Raw genomic sequence first — 23,899 nt, forward strand, 5'->3', positions numbered from 1 at the left:
ACCTTTCATCAACTATCCTATAATTACGCTAAGGCTTTCACCAAATGACAAATCCCAATTGGCTGGGCCAGAGCCCTGCCTTTCTAGACAAGGGTAATAATTTTGTCCACTCACTTGTTCATTCATTTCAGCAAGCCCTGACCTGTGGAATCATTGAGGTGAGTATTTACTGATTACTTTTATGCTGTTTAAGTTTTTACTATTTTTATACGCAAATCTCACAGAGGGAGGGTAAAATTTGGTAGGACTTTCCAGAAAGATTGTCAGGAGTCGTGAGGTGTAATAACCTCTTACCTGTTACATACACTGAACTGTGTGTGACACTATCAGCTGTTTCTCTTTCAGTGTATTTTTTTTTCAATACCAATGATTCATTGATCTATTACACACAAAAAAAATTACTTATTAACTGTACATGTATAGCTGTCAGAGGTATTGAGTAAAATCTATGTCTCCAGACAAAACTGCTAAAACAATCTTATTTTAAATAAGTCTTGTTTCAAGCTTTTTAGATTAAGTCATTAGTCTAGGCAATTTTTCTCAGGGGATGTGAATAGGTTACTTTACAGGTGAGAGTAGGCTAATAGGGATTTTTGTTTCTTTAGGAATCTATTGGTATAAATTTATGCTCAGGAAAATTTAATATGAAGTTACTTCTCCCTAGTGAATGCTTCTAATCAGGTGTGAATGAAAAGACGCCTGCATGTTTTCAGCCTTTCAACTCAGGTAAATAATATGTTGCAGTGTAATAGTTATTTTTTACATGAAGCCACAGGCAAGCAAGACAATCCACAAAGTATTTGAGGCAAGAGGTTTGAGTCAGAGTTGCATGTAAGCAATGGAGCACGTGCTGGGCAATCCCACACAGGTGAGGGCTGGCATGGGTGTTCACTAAAGCCTCCCAGGAGGGAAAATCTGAATGAGGATGTGGGCAGCAAGAGGCAGGCCTGACTGGCACACACTGTCCAAGTCCCAGTTCCCAGGGAAAGTGGTCCAAACTCACTCTCTCAACATGTTAGATGTTAAGGTCTCTTAACCTTAACACCAGTAGACCTAACTGTTTCTGTTTAGTCAAAGTTTGTGAGGGCTTGCAGGTTGTCTCGGAAGTGGTGGTGGGGTCAGGTGTCCCAGCTGTATGTCTGTAGGGAAAGCACCAACTTTGCCACCCTAACTATGGCAGGTCCAAACAAAAAGAACTCATTTCCTCTGCTCAGAGCCACAAGCCCTGACTTCAGTTCCTGCACTGTAAATCCTTTTCCTTAGGCTTTCTCCAAGGGTTATGCTAATGTTCTTGCTCAGGCAGGCCAAACTGCACTCCTTTCTTCTTTTTAGTTGAACTGTTAATTCTCTGCATACCCGTTTCCCAAAACAATGCTCGATAATGCTAATGCCTCCTTCATAAATCACTGGTTTTCTGCATAGCTTTGTACTCACTTTGGTTTTGAGATTTTGACATCTGTTTACCCATCTCTCCCACTAATCTCCAGGGATGGGTGGCAATTAGACCAGCTCCTCAGTATTAGTAGGTTTATCAAAATAACAAAAGGGTATGTGAGGGCTGTGAAGGAACAGCAGGTGAAAAGAGACACAGCAGGAAAGAGAAATTACTCTTGAGGCAAGGTTTATTTCCTTATTGCAGTTTTGTATTTTTGTCAGATTTTATTTATTTATATACAATAGTGGGAGAAAGGAATATGGAATGAATTACAGTCCCAGGAGAGGAAGATTAAAAAGAGAGAGCATTCAGATATTGCAGAAGAGAACTTGAAACTGCATACTGTGAAGACATATGTTAATGTACAAACTGGTACGGAGGTTAATAATGCGTATTTATTTCTATGGATAATTCGTTTTGAGGGCCCCTCCTCCCTGCTACCCCCCCTCCTGTTGCTCTAGCAGCACACACTATAGAGCGTGGCTATTGAAAACCCAGGAACAATTTCATCCATGCAGGTTTAATTTATCCCAGGGATGTCTCTGCTCCCTTATATTTGAAAGGGAAAGCCACCATCATCTTTCTTGAGGATTCTACTTTTTCTAAAAAAACCAGCACAATTTTGTCAAACAGTTTCAGATACAGAATTGACTGCTGTGTTAATTTTAATACTGCAATACTTTCAAGCATTATGCAGAACTCTGTCCTGGTCTCTTCTGCAGACATTCTCCAGAACAATCTCACCTTTTCCAAATGTGCAGTTACTTTTGTACAGTGTAGATATGGTTTTTTTCTATCATAATTCCTAGATTAGTATAATAGTTTCTTGAAGGGGAAATACATTTTTACCACAGATGTGAAAAGCTACCTGCTTGTATAAAAATGTACTGCAGTTATTTCTGTGCTGCATGTTGGCTTAGAAGGCAAGAATGTATATTTTTATGTCCAGGTCAGATTTCTGGTTTTCAAAACAGTATTCATAAGGGAGATGATGATGATGATGAAGTGCTTACTAATAGTGGATTACAATCCTCCATGTTATGGGCCTTTGATACTGTCTATACACTTGTAGGTATAACATTCTCTTGTTTGGAAGAGCGCCCTGAGAAGATCTAGTGCAGTGCTTAGGAAGCCTGTTCTTGGACTGCAACGTGCACAGTGATCTACACTAGAGCTCTTTGCAAATATTGCTGTCCAAAAAAATTTAAAATTACGCTGGAACACATGATGCTGCAGAAAATCTGACATGGGGCATCTTAAGTAATATTGCTGGCGGGTGTTGGACCAGGTGACCTTTAAAGGTCCCTCCTAATGCAAACCATTCTATGACTCTATGAAAAATTGACCTACTACAAGAAGTAGTCAGAACAAAGAAGAGGCTGAATATACAAGCCCAAAGAAAATCGGGTTTGGGCCTTCTGTTTGTGCTTATTTTTTTGAAGGCTTCTAATTAGAATTATTCAAGAGGTTTCAGTGTAATACAGTGAAAAACATATTTGACTAAAAACAAACCAAAGAAAACCACTAGATGCTTTTAAAAACTGGGCTGTGATTTTCCCAATATTATAGATTAGGATAGCAGTGGCGTAGTACAGTGATCCAAATATGCTTCCAGGTTGTTCTCACCTTTAATTAACTGTATATGTATATTTGTGGTCAATCTATATTTGTGATAAATATACAGTTACATTTTTTAAATACTATATTGACTGGTAATGCATTTTTCTTGCTTTAGAGAATATGTTTGCACTCGTTTTGCCACAAAATACTAGAGATTCAGCAGACAGTGAACATTTTGCAGAGCAATCTTAGTGAGATGGAATACTTTGCAAAGTCACACATGATGGACTCTTTATTTTGTCCCCAATTCCTCTGCAATGGAAACTGTCATTACAAAATTTGCGTTCTGCCAAATCTATTTATACATAATACAGCAAAAGAAATTTTTCCAAGTACTCTCAGAAATGTATTCAGATAATTTATTTGGCTAACTTGCTAAAAACCAAATCAGAAAATCAATTAACAGGCTGTTACGGTATTAAGAATTTTTATAAAATCGAGAATTAGAACTTGCAAGAGAAAAACAATGAGAATGAAGAGAATAGAGATTTTCCTAATATGTGAAAGTAATCATGGAACACTGCAGCAGTCATCATAAGACTATGAAAATAATTGGGACATAATAGTAAAAACTTGTAGTTTAACTCATTTAAATAAAATGAGTTAAAACCATATATTTAACTCATTTAAATAATTAAAAAGTTGTTTGACTACTTTTGCATACATATTTTTAAGGAGGGTTGTCTACAATCTGGATGCTCAGTTCGTGACCTTTACATCACTGGCATATTTTGATTTTTTTTCCACAGGCAACAGTCAGGAATTCTGGCACAGAATTTTTTTGGGAGGTTTTTTCATGTCTTCACGTATTCATTGCCCTGTGCTCAGAAACGGAACTCAGGAATGGGAGCAACCAATGATGAAACAAATGACTTGGCAGTTCTTGATGATAAGGACAGCCACAGCATTGGGGTGTAGTTTGATAAGCATCTTTTAAACCAGACAGGCTGACTAAACTAGCCAGTTTTGCTGGTTCACGTACCTAATCATAAAAATCCCTTCCTCTCCTCTATTTCAGCTGAGGCATTTTCAGCCTCAACAATTCATTATGTGGCCTCATTAACAGTTGCCTCAGCCCAACTGAGAAGATTAAACTGAAATGAGGGTGGAGTTTTAAAAACACTGTCAAGATCAGTGCTTAAAAAATTCTGACTTTACAGAGAAGTGAAGCTTAGTGCACTTGTAACAATGAGGCTACATCCTCCATGCAAATATCACCCTTCACAGGTTAAACCTGCCATCAGCTGTGTAGCACAGACAGTTCATACTTCCAGAGGTGGACCTTCTTTTGTGGAGCTTTCTATACCTCACAGATGTTAATGTTATCATCACAACACCCATGTGTGTTTGGGTTAATTGAATGTCATTGCGTCCTCTTTAAGAAATGCCCAAATGATGAAAATGGGGTGTGTAGTATAACTACAACATTATTCTTTCCTTTTTTCTGTGGCTGTTTCATGACCCTGACACCTGTTTGCGATGAATAAACAGCCTCTAGCCAGAATATGCATCTCTAAAAAGAGCAGGAGGGCTTAATTTGAAGTCGCAACAGTGATACTGTTCCCTTCATCCAGAAGAAAGACCCCCTCCAGAAAAGAATGGAAAGGAATGGGGCCATTTCCTACAGTAGCACCACCTGGGGCACCCAAGGACAGAGCAGGACAGATGTCAGACACATTGACTGTTTTCCACTGATCTATAAAAACTATATGTGTTGACCTCAGACAGCTCTTTCCCAGCAGTGTGGGCTGATTTGATCCTATTTAGAGAAACTGTGTATGGCTGTATCAGTATTGTTGGTAACTTTAAAAAATGCTTTGGATTCTCCTTCAGGTTTGTACCAAGTTTAAATAAGTTAACATTTAATTTAATATACCCTTAGTTTGTTCCTCTGCTCCTCAGAAGTCTATTCTATTTTTTTCTTAGGATTTAATCAGTGCTGAGCTCTTCACAGAAGCTAGAATTGAGTGTCCTTAGATATCTGTACAACTTTATGTTCTCATAACCTTCAGATAAAGGAAAATACTTGTCGTGAGAACTTAAGTTACACTGTCTAATACCTTATTTTGTCTGCAACATCAAGAGTTATTTCTACAGTAAAGTAGCTAATGTTTATATGAAAACAAGAGAATAAGGATTAAATCCTTAATATTCGGGTCCTATCTGCATATTTGACCACGTACCTTACATCACAGACTCAGGCATTTAAAGACTTAAATGCAAAGATTTAAAGAGCTAGATTCTTCTGTCCCATCAAAACTGCAGTTCTACATGCTGACTTCTGTATCCGTATTTTCTGTGGCATAGGGAAAAGACCAGCCAATTTTCACATAGGTTTTTTTTTTTTTTTGTTATTATATAATTAATTGGTAATAACATATTGTTGGCAATGAAAGAAACAGTTAATAAACACACGAGAAATGTGTAATCTATAATCTAAAATTATAATTACATTGATGATCTTAGCACTAGAAGTGTTCTTACATGCTGTTGTTCAACAAGATAGCACAATTCAGTAACACCTTCTGCCTCAGAAGTCATGAAGAGCATGCCTGCTTTTGTGTGTTCAAACTAAAAGTGAAAGTGCAAGATTTTACAGACTTGCTTGAAATTCAGTAAGTGTAACTAACACTATTAACATAAGAATGTCAGATACTCTTTTTGTTTATTGGCTTAAGTTTAATGTTAGCAGATCTGACTTGACTAAGATTAATCTGTAATTATATCAAGTAATTATATCAGTAATTATATCAAGGCTGAGCGTGGACTCTCATGTCTAAGTTTCATACAAAACCTTGAAGCTGAATTCCTCTAATGTTTAGTGGCAGGTGTTGAACATAAGCCAAACAGTATAACCAATGCTTTTTGATGCAATACAACATCCACTTGTGGGGCAACAAACAACATCAATTTGTGTGAAGTTCAAGGGTATGTATAGTACTTCTTTCCCCTTTGTTTTCAAACTGTCTCTGGTCAAGGGGAACTTTTTCAGAGTCCACCTTTTCAGGGACATGCGGCATGCCCAAATCTATGACTGTGTCCTTATCAAAACACAGGAGCACACTTGCACTTTCAACCATGTGTGTTTCTGCAGTCCAGTTTATGCTGTGAAAAATGATGTAATAATTAAACCAAGAAAATTAATAGATTTCCTGTAATACTTAACCTTTACAAATAACAGATTTGAGATGATCTAAATTTGAAGCTTTTTCCCTAGACTAAAGGCACTTAGCTCCATCAATATGTACTTCAAGTCAGGTAGCCCACAAACAATTAGTGTTAATATATTGTAAAGAAATTGACTTTTTGACAAGGAGAAGGACAGCTTTATGACTCAGCTCACTTAGACTGACATCAAGGAGACTGAAGAGAATAACATTTATCAGAACTGTCACTGTTAGGCCAAGATGAAGGCAATCCTTTTAACTGGAAACTATCACATAAAATAATCTATTAACTCATACCCAGCAGAATAAATCACAGCAAGATTTGGAGGAAAACCATTTCCCAACAATCAGTTAAATTTAACTTTGCAAGATTAGCCAATAATAAAAGAATTCTAGCTAAACCAGTAAACGTAATATTAAAAACAATGTTTTCCTCTTTTCCTTTACATCAAGTCGGCCTATTACTAAAATCTACTCATAAAAAAAAAGCTTACAGGGAAAAAATAATAAAATTTGTGTTCTGTAGTTTTCTGACTTCAATGGGGGCAAGAAATCTCTTATAACCAAAGCCAGAGGAACAGTAAAAGCCAAACTACTCCCACAGCTTCTTTCTGAGGCAATCCCACTTTCTTATGACATAACCAATCACATAAAAGATCACTGTCCTGGCAAATGCTGGTGTATATCAGCTGGTTATGTGTGAAAATTTCTTTAATTTGAATAAGCTGTATTTGCATAAGTGGAAAATGTATTTCTCAAGAATTCCAGTATGGAATTCTTTAAGTTTGTCCTGGAAGTCTCCGTCTGTACTCCCTCAGGTAGTGTCACTCAGGATAATGCAGGAGCCAGCATGAGAGATGCTCTGTTGTACCTCACAGTTACAAACAGGAAAGGTGAAGGCTGGGTCTTGGCTGTAGTGATTATGAGATGGAGTTCAGGATCTTGAAAAGAGGCAACAAAGAAAAGGGCAAGATCATAATCACTGCCTTCAGGAAAGCATATTTTGGCATCTTGAGGCATCAGCTTGGACGAATTCCTTGGGAGACGGCCCTGGAGAAAAGGGTCTGGGAGGTGATTGATTTTTAAGAATCACCTTTTCCAAGCTCAAAAATCTCCCCATACAGGAAATCAATAAATGGCAGGAGGAGCTCCTGGCCAAGCTCAGACATAAAAAGGAAGCACGCATGAGGTACCAGCAGGGACAAGTGAACAAGAAACACTGTCTGAGCTGTTGGGATTGTGGTTAAGAAAGCCAGAGCCCACTTGGAGTTGAATCTGGCAAGATGTGTAAAGGGCAATGTGAACGGTTTCTAGAGGTATAGCAGCAGCAGAAGACAAGGGAAAATGTGGGCCTAGTGCTGAGTGGGGCTGGCAGGAGATCCAGTAGCAAAGGACAAGCAGGATCAGGAACATTTATGCAGACATTTATTTATATGCAAGTGTCAGCGACATAATGGTATGTGCCCGCAAGCAGCGGTCTGTGCTGAAGAAGCTGCTGATGTCATTGTAAGGTCATTCTTGACAATATTTGAATAGTCACAGTGATTGGGGGAGGTTCCAAGGAGTGGAAGAAAGCAAATGTAACTCCTTCCTTAAAAAGGTTAAAAAAAGGGAATCCAAGGAACTATAGATTGGTCAGACTAGCCTCACCTCAAACCCTGGGAGGTTGAGAGAGCAAATAATTCTGGAAAACATTTACATTAGGAACAAGAATGTGATTGCAAGTAGTCATCATGGATTAACAAAGAAGAAATTAGGCCTAGCCAAACTGTCAGCCTTCTACAAAGAGATGACTGCTTTGGTGGACATGGGGAGAACACTGGATACTGTTGATCTTTATTTTAGCAAGGCTTTCAACACTGTCTCCTGTAACATTCTCACTGATGAGGTACAAGCTAGATAACTGGACAGTGAAACTGAAAACTGGCTGAACTATCAGGCTCAAAGGGTTGTGATCAATCCCAGAAGCACAGCTGGAGGCCCATCAAAGTCCAGCTGGAAGCCTGTTTCTAGTAATGTACACTAAGGCTTCATACTAGGTCCAATACTATTTAACACCCTGATTAATTATCTGAACAATGGGGAAGAGTGCTCCTGTGGCAAATTTACAGATAATTCAGACTTGGGAGTGGCTGATATGCCACAGGATCATGCTGCCATTTAGAGGGACTTTCACAGACTGGAGAAAGAGGCTGACAGGAACCTCATGAAGTTCAACAAGAGAAAATGTGAAGCCCCACACCTGGAGAGGGATAACCCCATGCACCAGTACAGGCTTGTGAGCTGAATGGCTGGAATGCAGTTGCATATTAGGCTCTACAAAGTTGACTGGATTGAGCAATGCATGTTTGCAGCAGTGAAGGCCAACAGCCTTCTGGGTGGCATTAACAGGATTATACACCACCAACAGATAAAACAATGTGTTTATTCCTTCTATTTAGCACTGATGATGCCACATCTGGAATGTTGGGTCCACCCCTGAGCTCTCCAGTACAATAAAGCAATGGGCATACTGGAGCAAGTCTAGCAAATTGCTACAAAGATGAATAAGGGATTATAGCCTTTGTCATATGAGGAGAGGCTGAGAGACCCAAAATTGTTTAGCTTGGAGGAGAGATGGCTTTTTCCTGCTGTCACCACTGGGCAGCTGGGGGAAATGCATGCAGACCTGTTTTCTACAAGTTTCATCAAGCAGATACCATGCAAATGAGGTGCTGCTCTTGAAGCAATTTAAATGAACAGAGCCATACCTTCTTTCCTGGTGATGGATCTATGATCTGAGTCTAGTTTATGAAACTGATTTTTAGCAGGGTTTCTTTAGTTATCACATCAGCAGCTGTGGAATGATGAAATATCTGTATGAACATTTAGATTTCAGTCCATCTGCTGATTCTATACAAAGATTTGTGGATTCTACTCCTGGCTGAATTCAATAAATACAAACTAAAATCTTTGTTTTCTTTTTGAATCTGTCCTTAGAGATTTTACACTGTCAGCCACTCCATGGCCCATTTCATGGTGCCCCCTATATTTTCATGTACACTCTTGTATAATCCTTACATACTCTACTGCCTCATCACGAAGCCTCTACAGAAAGTGATGGATTCAGGTTTGAACTATTTCAAAATCAGAAGGAAGGTGGATTTAGGAGTTACTGCACAGAGGAATGATTTAGCTACTGGGATTCTATGTAAAAGTTGATGCCTGTTGTTGCAATGGCCAAGTCCACTTTACACCTCTCACGTTGCTTTGAAAATGGTCTCCCCCTAAACTACTGTGCTAGAAAGTTCTCCCTTTACCGAGTTTCCACTGGTCACTGACTGTTTCCCCCCTCCCATCCCTTCTCCCATTGGCTCCTGTTATGTCACTCACCCTTGCCTCTGCCCCCTAGCCCTCAGACCATTGGTTTCTGATGCTCTGCTCACCTTTGGGACCCTTTGAGTTAAAACCATGCGCGCTGTTCATTCTTGGTTCTTTGTCCCTGCTTCCTTCAAGTGTGTTGGTTTCATTAAATGCCTTAGAATCACATACAGAGAACCCCTCTCACTTCTTCATCTCTGGTTCATGCTTAGACTGTGTGTGTGAGTGGCGGTTCGCGACTACCTGCAAAAGTGAGATCGTACTCATGCGTAGGTGCTAGCAGAGTACCGCCTAAGCATCTCCACGAGGGACTGTGGAATAAACGCGGCATTGATTCACCAAAGCCCTCTTTTCATAGCCTGTACTGAAGCTATCACCCCTAAATATGACTGCTCACTGTGGGTGTATGGGCAGCCTCAGCTTTTCCAATGAACTACACCCCTGGGCAGACTTTGACTCAGGGCCACTTAATCTGTGTATCTCAAACGGCCTGAAGTAACATATAGTTGGCCATCTACCAAGGTGATACACAGCTGTTTGAGCCTGCTTAAAAGAGGTCTGGACAGAAGATAGAGTGCCTACAATATTTCAGATACCTCATTGAGTTAAATGAGTGTCCATGGATTGGTTTTTTGCAAGTGTAAAACAGTCCAAGTTTGTTTTGTGCTATCTTGTATCTTCCCTTAAGGGCTCTGTAAAATTAACAAATTAAGGCTTAGAACTTTATTTTGGTGTATGTGAGAAATATTACATATACATTACTGATTAAGAGAAGTCACTGTGAAACTGCTCATTTTTACAGACATCAGTATCTGGCACAATGAGGTCTACTGAGCACGCTCACTCTGATCCATGAGCCACTGAACACTGTTCCACTGTCAGTTTTACATCTACGTTTTTTACATCTAAGTTTTCGATGTAAAACTGACGGTGGAATAGTACAGTTTATTTCTCTATGGTTGTACATTGTTCTTTTCCTTCAAAGGGGAATTTTATTCAAGCATTACAATATATTCAAAATCAGAAATGGTATTTGTTTCAAGGTTAGAAATTAAATATGTATCATTTCTTACTTTACATTTGCTTCTTTTTCTGCATTAGGTCTGAGAAGTTGTTGAAAAGTTTCCTGCAGCCTGAAATGACAGAGCCCTGTAAAAAGGACACCTCTATTTGACACCCAAGGAATATTGCTTAATAGGTATTAATCTGAAGAAATACATTGCACGGTAAAGTTTTTGACAGACTGCCAACCTTCTGAACGCCCAGAGAGCATTTAATTTTTGTCTGATCAGAAGCACCTAATGTACATGCTACAATGGAAACTGTAAGACAAATGCAAAGTTTTGGCATCTGTGTTACCTGTATGTATCCTGTAGCATCCGGTGTGGTGTTTGCCACTCTTCTAGTTTCTTGCTGCTCATCTCTGAACATAAGAGCTCCTCCACTTGTTTCTAATTCACCTTTCCTTTCTATCTGGAATGCTCCTACAGAACTTTGTACTGAAAAGTTTGGAGTGCAGCTGGACATGAATATTTTTTCTCTAATTGGAAGTACACTAAAGACATCCATTGGGCAAAACATCACTCTCTTCTATGCAGACAGGCTTGGCTACTACCCTTACATAAATGAAGTCACAGGAGAGACAGTCAATGGAGGACTCCCTCAACTCTCGGTGCTGGAGAATCACTTAAAAAAAGCCAAAGAGGACATCCAGTTCTACATTCCTTCAGACGAACAGCTTGGATTGGCTGTCATTGACTGGGAACACTGGAGACCTCTGTGGATAAGGAACTGGGGATCAAAAGATATTTATAGACAGGAATCCATTGAGCTAGTTCTGCAGAGAGACCTCAGTCTATCAGAAGCCGAAGCCAGAACTATAGCTAAAATGGAATTTGAATCTGCAGCAAAATCATTTATGTTGGAAACTTTGAAGCTGGGCATAGAAATGAAACCAAATCGTCTGTGGGGATATTACCTTTTTCCAGACTGTTATAACTATGATTACAAACAAAAGCCACACAATTATACAGGAACCTGTTTAGATATTGAAATAGAAAGAAATAATGAGCTTAACTGGTTGTGGGAGAAAAGCACAGCACTTTATCCATCTATCTATCTAGAGACAGCCTTAAAATCTTCCAGAAATGCTCAACTCTTTGTTCGCAACAGAGTTCAAGAAGCCATTAGAACTTCCTATGTCTCGAACGCTAGTAATCCCCTTCCAGTTTTTGTATATACACGTCCAGTATTCACAGATGTCCATGAGGAATATCTCTCTGAGGTGAGTGAAGCTAGACCAGAAATAGTTCAAATTTATATGGCAAGAAATTACCAGTTGACACTTATTTAGCAAATTATACTAACTTGTATCAGAAAAAAGTGTGCAATTCTGTATAAAAAATTAATCCATCAAAGAAATTTGACCAAACAGAGCACTAAGAGGTCTATTTTCAAACCTTTCTCACTATATTTATCAAATAGTGTTTTATTCTCTGACTTCTCCTCATATGTAACAAAATATTACAAAGCTAGAAAACATAATTAGCACAGTTAGTTAGAGGAAAGAAATATGAGTAAAGTCTTCCAAAGAGAATTAGTAATGCTGGGCTTCCCTAATGCCTGCTTTTTAGGTTATTAAAAAAAAAAAAAAAATACAATAAAACCGAGTCTTTCTTTCCTTAAAAAGTGTTTAAAGCTAGTGAAAAAATTCTGGCCTTAGTTGTACTCAAGTAGCTTTTAAAATGGTATTTCAGCATGTCATGGGTTAGTTAAGGTTAGGCTCTGATTAAAATCTAATCATCTTATTGCAGTTCTGGCTATACTTTTCCCTTCACATTTTTATAGACACCCACCCTATCAGAGATACCACCAATTTGGGGAATCTCTTCTTGGTGTTCCAGCCTATAAGGAAGGGGAAGTTAGAGGCTGTGGTCCTGGTGATGGCATTGTATCTGGTGCTCTCCCATATTCTGGATAGAGCATTAGCAAGTGTTGTCCCTGTGGATACTTTCAGGGAGCAAGGGGTGCTGTAAGAGGCCCTGCTGGGATAATAATTAAAAATTTAAATCCTATAATCTTTACATTAATTATTTTTTTGTGTTGTGCCCTAAAATAAGTTGCTTTTTCATTGTTTTTTTCATTATCATAGTCCTCTCCCATCCCAGATAGGCCTTAACATTTTGCTAGGACTGGGCTAATAGCTGTCCCTAAAAGGAGAATTGAACAGAAACAAATTTCCCAGAGAAACCTGTAAAAGACCAGAGACATTCTCTGAAAAAGAGAGATTCTTATTGTTGAAAGCTCTTTCTGTTGCTACTTTTCTGTTTTAGCACTTTCTAGTAGAAGAAATTAAGTTTAAAAAAAAAACAAACAAAAAGCTGTGCTTCCCAGCATCTTTATCCCACAGCATTACTGAAACCAGTTGCTACCAACTCTGAGCAGCCAGGAGGCAATGCAGCAAAATAAGCCTTAACATAGTTGGAGAAGTGTATGTCATATGCCTAACCACTGGTTCGGCTTTACAGCCTTGTTTTTCTAACCTGATGACATACATAAATTGGATATTGTTGGCAACATTTGCTGGCATCACCTGTACAGTCCAATCCCAGGATCAAATTGTGCAATTGAGAGCACGACATTTGCATCGTGTATTATTGCTTGCTGTCTTCAAAGTAGTTATTTCGACTATGTCATTTACTATATGTATTTTATCGTTTGCCCTTATGTTATAGGTTACTTACATTTGTATGATTCTTTGCACATTTTCCCTCAGGATGACTTGGTAAATACCATTGGAGAATCTGCTGCACTGGGTGCTTCTGGAATTGTGATCTGGGGTGATATGAATTTAACACAAAATAAGGTATGCCAGATCAATTATTTGACGACATTTTTAAGGAGAAATAAAGTTCAAAGGATGTAAAGCATTATGATCACTTATATCGTATCTTCTGCTTTTCAAATGATGAGTCCATATTGCCAGCAGTACCTTTTAGTCAAAACCCAAGCACACCTGAGGCTTATGAAGGTCATCATTGACTACACAGAACAAGACATCAGTCTTTCAAAGTATCAGTACTGTTGGCTCTGGGTAACAGGACAAGCTACTATGATAACCATATGCAAATTGGCACTTGTTTAACTAATATAAGAATTCCTATATCTTCATTTCATTCCAGTCATGAGGTAAAGACAAATTTACTTGGGCTTGCCCAGAACAATTTTTAAAAGACCCTTCTGCTTTTTGAAATGGTGCACTTGGCAATAGTATTTCAAGCACTAGGAGGAGTCAGTCTGTTAAAGTTCAGCCCTAGCCTGTTCTGTGTGTTGTAAGTACTACTTTGATTAATTTCATTGTATGAAACACCTGAGTCAGAAGAAAAAATATCTAATTTGTTTTAGGAAGGGGAAATACATAGTTTGAGAAAACAGTTACAAGGATGTTCTCATAATTCTTTCCAGGTAGTTCATTTATAACCAGGCAAGTTAGATATAACAAACCATTGTATGGGAAGACTCGTGTGAAGTCTTCTGAGTGCAAAGAACTGAAATGCTTCATCACTGCCAGACCTCCTGTTACAGAAAGCATGGCCAAATACACCTCCACAGCTCTGTAAGGTTGTTATTCTCCAAAGCATCCCACTTTGACTTTTTGTATGTACCTCCCTTTGATAAAGGGTATCAGTTGCACCTGGAACTTTTCTGCCCATTATCTCAATATCAGAACATACATGAGCAGCAACTTTTATTGTCTGAATTTTGAGATTCCTGTGAGAAAAAAAGAACTCTCCACAGCCCAGTCAGACTATGTATTTGTGCACTAATCGCACCTGATATTTACAGCTTTCACAGTCACTAGCCTTTCAGCAATGAAATATTACTGTAAGCCTCACTTCTGCATCAATCAAAATTTCTTGGAATATTTTTATATAACCTAAAAAAACCCCAAAAACCTACATATATCTCAGATTCACCAAAGTGATCTCCATGGGTATAAATATTAGGTCTATCTACATGTGGTATTGAGCAAATGCCCATAATGTCAAAAACAGAGAGAGTTCCCAAACCATTCTGTGCCAAGAATGCACAGAGTATATGCGAATTTCATGATCAGTTAGAATAATCAATTATCTTAGCATACCTTCAATTTGACCATCTGACCACAATTCTTTTCATTCAAAAATGCCATGAAAGCTCCCTACCCTGTAGCCAAGCTATTCAGGTCAGGGGAAAGCTGAAAAGTCTCACAGAGATTACTTGTTAGAAAAAGTATTTGTTTAGGCTGAAGAAGTGAGTTTTTTTCCCAAGATCTATTCAAACTATTTAGGACTTAAAAAGGAACTTCAATCCTTCATGAAACTTCTTTAAATGCATCTGATTCAAAAAGCTACATGAAATACAGAGATAAAATGAAAGCTTAAAGACAACTGCTTTCTGATCTAAGTGCTTTTTGTAACATCTCCAGCAACTAAACCACATAAATTTGCTGTGATCCTTGAATTTTACAGCTTCTCTGATACACTTGCTTCCAACAAGTTATAGCTATTATCAAATCCTCAGGGGATATTTATAAATATACACTGTGGTACTGTTACTAGAATGACAGTATTTTAGTGGTTTCCATACTAAACTGTGTAGGTATAATGTTCTTTTCACAGAACACCTGTAGAACTCTGGACAACTACCTTAGAAGGACTTTGACCCCATACCTCATCAACGTCACAATGGCAGCCAGAATATGTAGCCAAGTGCTATGCCAAGACTCTGGTGCTTGTGCACGGAAAAAACGGAATTCCAGTGACTATCTTCACTTGAACCCTGAGAATATTGCAATTCAAATGACAAAGGATGGAAAATACACTTTACAAGGGCAACCATCATATCAGGATCTGCAAACATTTGTAGAAAAATTTGATTGCCATTGTTATGCAGGGCACAGCTGTGAACCTAGAGCTGATATAAATGACATCCATTACCTCCATGTTTGCATTTCAGAAGATATTTGCATTCAGATATCCACAAATTCACTTTCTTATATAGAAGCCTATGCAGAAAAGATCCTGCCTAACAGATCTGCATTTTCATTTACCTCTGAGAGTAAGGTGACAATATCTACACATCCTGAAATAGAAGATTTCCAATCTACCTCTGGAAATAATATACTTAATATAACAACTGCAGAATATAACACTGTTACAGCTGCCAGTAGCTATGATTTAAAAGAAAATGATACTCGTACTTCCAGTAGTTCTTCATCTTATAAGATAAGGATGTTTGATCTGTTTCACTTAATTCTGCTTTTGAGAACCTTAATATGAATGACCCATGAAAGTGAGAATATTCTTTTCCCTGACTATATTTGAAATTCTAAAGGTTTTATTTACAAAACAAACAAACAAAATAATTCCTGAAAGGCTTATGGTCTTATCTGTTATCAGGTAACCTTTTCTAATCCATAGCTGCCACTTCAGCTTGAATGTATTTCTTCAGTTTAGTTCTATAAAACTACTATTTGTACCAAAGATATATTGGTCTATATATACTGACGATACCATATGAGATGATAATCCAGAATAAGAAACATCTTTTACAGTTTACATTTTTAACCACTATATTTGGAAAAAAGTAATTGTTGACAATGCTGTTTTGTGTACTTCAAGCTAAGACAGTTAAATATATAAAATAAGTTGATAGGTTTGATGCTCTATGCAAGAATTAATTTCATTCCCTATGAATGGAATTATTTCTTAAAAATATTTGTCTTAACTTTAGATCTGTGGGACTTTGCAGCATAAAATTTATCTGATTAATGTAATGTTCCTCCACTTTTCACAAAACCTTTAGGGATCCTGTAGTTTTTCTTTTAGTTAAATATATTTGTAACTCTTCAAAAGGTTCTAATTTTAGTGTAAACATTGACTTTGAATATTACAGCTTCATTATTTAAAATTTGAGCTGTAGCAGTTTATCCTTTCTTCTCACAAACCTTCTCCCTTATTGCAGATGTCCCTTTCTCGGTTTCCAGTTGTTTTGTCTTGCCAGTACTCACAACTCCTCTGCTCTGCCTGTGCATTCCCTGCCAGCACTGGTCACCAGTCCTAGTTTCTCCATCCAGCCATCCCTAGGGACTGGATAGGGCTGTAACCATTTGGAAAAAAGTCTGTGCATGGGACTTTGTGCCTTATTATTTCCTGAGGAGTCTCTTTGGTGGAAACCAGTTTGCTCCTTAGGAAAACCCAGCAGTGGAGGCAGAAAGATAAGCGTCACCAGGGACCTGAGCCTCCCTTTATTCACTTCCCATGGTCCTCAATCTCAGGACCACCTTTTTGATTCAGTTTGCTGACAGAACTGAAAGTATTTGCTTAATACTATTCCATTGCCAAAAGCAGTGTTACACTAGCAGAGATACCTCAGAAGAAAACTACTCCCAGTATCATATCAGGAGTCTAGTTATGATTAACATATAGTCAGTTTAAGCATTTAAAAGCAATTAACTTCAGTTTATTTGATAAAATAACCTTTTCAAATTATTATGTCAGATGCTTAATAGACAGTTGGCCTTTTGATGGGTGAAGAGTGGCTGCTGGCATGGATACATTAAAAATCTCCCTAGAGCTAGGCATGATCTGCATAAATAATTCACCACCTCCCACAGATACAGCCTGCCTCACTAATGAAAATAACCAGAATTTCAATATAGTGGCCATTTACTTATAAAAAGTTCATTCCTTAATCTAGCAGAAAACATATATTATATCCATTTTCTTTGAATTTTCAGGTTGTTGGTCATAACAGAGATGCAGAAAAATAGATGAAGCCTTTAGACTTAACATGGAGAAATAATGTTTTATGGCTTTTGGACAGCAAGTTACAAAGAGGAAGTGACAATTTGCTCATCCCACTTACAGTGATAAGTCCACGAGTCAAAGCTATTTCAGCCATTAATGTTCCAAGTGGAATCATGAATAAAAAATATATATTTAGCAGATTGTTCAGCACAAAAGAATCCATCTGGTTTTGATCACCTGTGTAAAAACATGCTTTTTTCACTGCAGCTTTGATACTGGTTATTTCATCTTGGGTAAAGAAAAGGCATGTGCCTGTGCCTGAACTCCCTTCGCACTGCATTTGTGGTAACTATCAAAGGGTTTCTGAAAACTGGAAACATCACTGGTAATGCCTTAGCAAAACTTGTATGACTTACATGAAATTCTATTTTTTTTTTCACAATGTTTTAACATGGCTAAGCTGAAAGATGCTGGATCTGTAGCACTTTGTGGTAAGACAGCTTGCAAGTTCACAAAATCTACAAGTCTTGCCATGAATACTTTTGACTATCAGCCAGGTAATAGCAAGCAGAACATTTGTGATGGTTCAAGCAGAAAATCACCAAAAAAGGAGGAATGAGAAGTTAAAATCACAGAAGAGTTGAAACAGAGCACCCAGGACCTCCCAATGGATGCAGAGGAAGTGAACTGCAGAAGTGAAAGTGAAGCAGCGGGGAATGTGGACAGACCGGTCTCTTCCCATTCAGTATTTTTATCTTTCTGGTACTTAATATGGACAGCCTTTTCCCAAGGCTCACTGTAAAGATAAAGGAACACGCTAACTGATATGTTAGACCTGTTCATCTGATCCCATCTCTTTTTCTCTTGAGACCAGCCAGGACCAGAAAAGTAAAAGAAAGACGAGAGGAAAGCAGTCTATTGCAATAAACTGTGCCTTCCTAAGCTGCATGTGTAAGTTGCTATCTACCTTGTGCTCTGATGCACAATGCTTTGCCAACCATCTTTCAAATGTTCATTCAGGATTATGTTACCTACATGTATCTGCAATTCATGCTTTAAATCCTACAGACCTCAGGATTTAAGTCTATGTGTTAAATTACAGTATTTTCCAAATATATTATTTTTCTCTGTATTATATTTGTCTTACCTATATTCTATGATAAACAGTCACCATGGAGTCAATGCGTCTCCATGGAGAAAAAGGAAAAAAGAAGGAAAGGGGTGCTATGCCTTGCATTGCTGGTGACTATCTTATACTCAAAGCCAAACTTATGTTCTCCTAAATTGGAGAGGGCCAGGCTGGCCCCCACCTAGTGTGGCCGAAATTCATCTGAGGCCGCTGCCCGGCAGAGATTAGGTGACCAACAGTGAGAAGCGAATTCCAGCTGCAAGGCCCAGGTGAGATTAACTCTCTTAGTGCTGTAAGATTCTCCAGAACAGATGAAGCCTGCAGACATCAATCCTCTCCCAAGTCAAAGGAAAGGGAAAGGTGAAGGCACGTGAAGAAAACACCACAGAGACACCAAAGTCAGTGAAGAAGGAAGAGCTGAAATCCCAAGAGAGGAGAAAGAGGAGATGCTTCAAACCTAGAAGCTGAAATTCTGTTGTAAAGCTATGGTGATGAACTATGATACATCAGAGTACCTGTTGTAATTTCATGAAAGCATGGGGGGGTGGAGCGTTCAAACCACAGCCATGAACAAAAGTACCTGTGCTGAAATAAGCAAATGTTGAAGTAGCTGTGATCTGGTGAGAAGCTTGAACAGAGAGAGATGAAAGTGATGAAGACCCTTGCTCCCAGGGAAGAAGAAGACCTCTGTTCCTAGAGATGAAGATGATCCCAGAGACAGGCGAAGAGAACCTTTTGCTTCTGAACAACTCATCCTTAAAATGGTATCCCATTAGCTCAAGATTGGACCCTCAAAAGCAGTTTTGGGGAAAGCTGTAAGTCGAGGGAAGGGACTTCCACATGTGAGCAGAGAACCAACGCAGGCGGCTGTCTCGCTGTGACATTGAAGCCATGAGAGAACTGTTTCTTGTGGAGATGTCTCCATAGCATGAGCAAGAGAGACTCCTCTCCCTAAGTGAACTGAGAGAGAGATTATTATAGAGGTGGTAAACTGACTGAAAAAATCTCAAGGGTTGTCTTTTTACATTGTCAGTGGAAGAAGGGAGAAAGGTGGGGGGAAGAGAAGTGTTCTGAAGGTTTAGTTTGACTCTTACTTATTTTTTTCTCCTTTTAGTTCTGTTAATAAACTTCTTTATATTCTTTTAAATTTTGTGTCTTTTTTGCTTTCTCCTAATTCTTATCTCACAGAAGAAAAATAAATAAGTAATGGATATTTCGAACCAAAATCACTACACAGAGGAACAGTTCACTTTGATTGCCATTCATTATTTTGAATTTCTCCTTTCTGGAGAGAACTCAGGCTGGCAATATTTAGGGACAAGGAAATGCTAAAGTGGGATTGATGAAAGGGTCTGTTTAAGTGAAAGCTGTTTAACCCTCCTTCAATGTTTTGATATTTTGCTAAAATTTTAATTGAAATTCTGCTTCTCTATCTGAATAATCTGGATCTAGTTTATTGTGTTGCTTATTCTGGGACACACAAAGATATTGGTACTTCAAAGAGAGATGGCAAGTAGCACTTAAAGAATATGAACAGAATGAAAACATAGTTTAATCCTTACCTTAGTTTTTTTGCTTTTCTGTGTTAAAAATAACAACATGGAGAGGTATTTTGAGAGGCCAGTAAGATCACTTTGTAGACAGCCCGGGATGTGACCGGAATCCCAAAGAGTTCAGCAAAATTTGCTTTATTCCCTGCATCACACTGGGATACCCTGTGGTATCAGCAAAGAATTGTATGGAAGATTTCAGACCTGTGCAGTATGTACTACACAACTTCCAGAGAGATTAGATTTCTACATGTACCTATCCATCACTTTTCAACACAAACAAGAAGACAGCAGAGACATAATACTGTCCCTGCCCGGCTCTGTGGGGTCCCGCGTGCCCCCACAGCCGCACGGGTGGGTTCAGTGTTACAGTCGGTAGCACAGAGCCGAGAAGGGCATTTGTGTGCGCTCTGGCAGGAGCATTTATTGCTGCTACACTGCCGAAGGGTGCAGAGGCAAATACCAACATGACCCCACAACTCACAGTTTTATCCGGGGGTGGGGAAAAGGCGGGACCAGGGAACGGGGACCAATGGGGAAGCTCTGGGGGAGGGACGAGGGGTAGAGGCTGAGAGCCAACCGGGGAATCCAAACTGGGATAGATTAACAGAACAGAACAAGCATCCTGGGAGAAGGCTTTCTGGTCACCCTAACATAAAGTGGTTCTTGTGGCACTAGGGACTTGTCTTACTGAAAACTCTCTGTCCCTTGTAATGTATGTTCACCGGCCACCACAGAGACAGTTACATAATTTTAAAACTTATTTGGTTATGGAGAACTGATGATCTTTTTAAGATGACAACTAAATTCCATCCTTTAAGCAGACACACCTAAAACTTCCTTGAAAAACTTTTTCACACTGTGCTTGTGCCAGCTCTTTTGCTTTCATTCAAAAAAAATAACATTGATACAAAATGTGTGTCTTAAAAAATTACTGCTTTATTTAATGATTTAATCTTTCCTAAAGATGAATTTTTTTTGTATCCTTCCTTGGCATTTTTTCTTCTATGCTACTGAAAACCATTGTATAGGTGGCTGGAAACAGATACAAAAAGCTTACTAGTCTAACTTCATCCCTTACCACTTCTAAATGATTCCCAATGTGTGGCTATCCCAGACCTTCCTATCTGTTTTTCTAGAAATACTTCATTGAATATTAACCCTGCATCACAATATTTTTCATGATGATGATGATGATGATGATGTAAACATGCTGTATTCAAGATCAGTTCTAAGCTTTTGTGTATACCAGTCAAGGATCAGGGTCTTTACAGAACAGTTCTTTCATGTAGCTGTTCCAAAACTCTTGCAACTACTCTTCACTGTCACTAGCACTCAGCACTGCAAAAGCTTCCCACATTTGTTGTCCCCTTGTTATATACAAGAAAGTAAAGGGCAAGAAGATAAAGGGCACCTATCAATATTAGCATCCTTAACGGAATAACTTTAATTATGTTCACTAATGTGTTACCACCATCATGGTCTGTTGATTGTAATTCTCCTGAGTCAGTAGTAATTAGATGACATTTTTCGGTGTATGCTTGTATAAGCCTTAGTTTGTAACTGATAAGGTATTTTATTGATTAGTAATCAGACACAAACAGACTGTATGAAAATTAATGTGGATCATTATATATTCAACCAATGTTTTGGCTCTGTGCATACAATTCCAGAGGGTGGTGTTCAGCACCATATATATGTGGACGCTAGAAAACATGCAGTCACCTGTCTCTGCCTTTGTTTTCACATCAGGAAATATATTTATTCAACAGAACTTTTCAAGATCCTGCAGAAGAAATATACCATATGTTGGTAGTCTCATGGAGCACACTGCTCCCTCAGGCTGCTAGTAGGCTGAGGCAAGACAACAGCTTGCCTGTGTCAAGTGATGATTTCCTGAGGTAGGGAAAAAAACAACCATCCATTTAAAGGGAGGCTAAGGACACCCTCCACTCCCACAACGATAATATGGTTAATGTCACAACAAAGCACAAAGTACCTTACTGCTGGGGCAGCTGGTAATTAAAGGGTACTGGACTAATAACAGTGGACACTGGACTAGTAACTAATAACGGACTTAAGCTGCCTGTAAATCCTATGAACTATTCCAGCACGAGCTGCATATACCAAGTTTAGGTATCCAAATCACAGCATTTTTGAGTTAAAAACCTTAATCTGCCACTATAACAGTCCTTACAGAAATCCTTCTTCATCTTTTCCCTCAGCAGAGCATGACAAGAATTTAGGGTACATACTGGAGCCTCTGGGGCTGCAGCCAGCAGAGGGCACAGATGACACATGCAGACACTGGTGGATACCTTACAAGGCTTTCACTGTAAAGTTCAACAGTCTTTCTGTTCCCTTCAGCAATGCAGCTGCTTGACTCTGGCCTACAAACAGAAAAGATGACTAGTCCCTCCCTAATGCAGTGCCTCACTAGCAGAAATTACTGATTCTACATGTTTTTTCCCCAAATATCCGGTATATCAGGACAAACCTGAATATACCAGTGAGACATTACCTCTTCTCATGCTCTCTTCTCTGGAGATTTCATTCAGCTGAAGGCTTGTTCTCCTTAAGATCTGCCCAGGGAGGTGGTTGAATTACCATCCCTGGACGTGTTCAAGAAACAACTAAATGTGGCCCTCAGTGCTATGATCTAGTTTACAAGGTAGTGATCGGTCAAAGGTTGGACTTGATGATCTTAGATGTCTTCTTCAACATTAATGATTCTATGATCTTCAGCTGTCACTAAAATGCTTGCTTAAAAGTTATCACAGATAATGTGATCAAATCTTTTTGGTAGTGCTCCAAACTACAAATCTGAGTCTCAAATACCTAATCTCTCCCCAAATGTGAAAGATCTGGATATGCAGTGTTGATTCAAGTCACTTTGCTGACCATGTGTTTATTGCATCCCCACCATTGTCACCTGAAACATAAGATACACTTTTATAAATTTTTATAGCACAAATATGTCTCTGCAATGGAGTAAGCTGCTTTGCTATTCCTTCAGAGCACTCAGAAGACTCAATAAGCTGGGTGCTGCATGGTTCCATAACACTGCTAAACTGGTCCTGCTGTGTGTAAAACTCAATAGAAAAGACAGAAAAGTAAAATACTTTATCAGTGGTTAAATGTTTCCCAGAAAGATTAAGCGGTTTGTCTGTCTACAGCCACATAGGATAACAGAATAGCTTTTAGCTCCAAAAAAAATGTCCTCTGAGCTGCTAATTGTAGCAAGGCAGCAATATGTTTACATGAAACAGTCTATTACCAAACAGTTTGTAAAAGAAAGAATGCCTTTTATAATCATACAGTTTTTCAAAAGATGCAACAGATTTTAGAACAATACAACAGAACTTTAAACTTGGACAAACCCTCAAACACTATAAAAGACTTCAGTCATTGTACAACTGAATTAATGTTTTAGACTTTATCTGTGCATCTTCTGCCAGTCTTTTATGAGGATATGCCTGAAATGTATTTTCTCAGTGTTACTATATCTACATTATATTGTTAATTAAACTTCCATCACTATGAGACTCAAGCACTATTGAAAAATTTAATATTTCTTGCAAAAATAGAGACTGCTCAATTTTATGTGAATTGTCCCCCATGCAGTAATCAGAACCACTTCATTCCCAGAAATCACTCTCACAAATGGACTGACTGTCTTTTACACATCACCAGATGAGTGATTTATGGAGATGGGGGAAATTCTTATATTTATCAGTTTTAAGGCAGCCAGAAACATTTCACCTATTCACTCAAAATTCAGTAATTGCTTTGGCCAGGACAAGTTTTTAAAAATCGCAAGATACATAGCAGAAAAATGAAAGATTAGT

At 38.5% G+C, this 23,899-nt stretch overlaps 1 protein-coding gene across 1 annotated transcript; it reads left to right on the forward strand.

Moving 5' to 3' along the window:
- Window positions 1-116: 116 nt before the first annotated feature.
- SPAM1 (sperm adhesion molecule 1) lies at window positions 117-18,874 on the forward strand. Its single transcript, XM_042018179.1, has 4 exons — window positions 117-158; window positions 10,684-11,866; window positions 13,358-13,447; window positions 15,243-18,874. The coding sequence occupies exons 2-4, from the start codon at window positions 10,898-10,900 to the stop codon at window positions 15,900-15,902; spliced, it is 1,719 nt and encodes a 572-aa protein (XP_041874113.1). The 5' UTR covers window positions 117-158; window positions 10,684-10,897; the 3' UTR covers window positions 15,903-18,874.
- The last annotated feature ends 5,025 nt before the right edge of the window (window positions 18,875-23,899 follow it).

Source organism: Corvus kubaryi, unplaced genomic scaffold (genome assembly GCF_017639235.1).
Source record: "Corvus kubaryi isolate FWS band 111438036 unplaced genomic scaffold, C.kubaryi_AGA036_p1.0 137, whole genome shotgun sequence".
Lineage (NCBI taxonomy): Eukaryota > Metazoa > Chordata > Aves > Passeriformes > Corvidae > Corvus > Corvus kubaryi.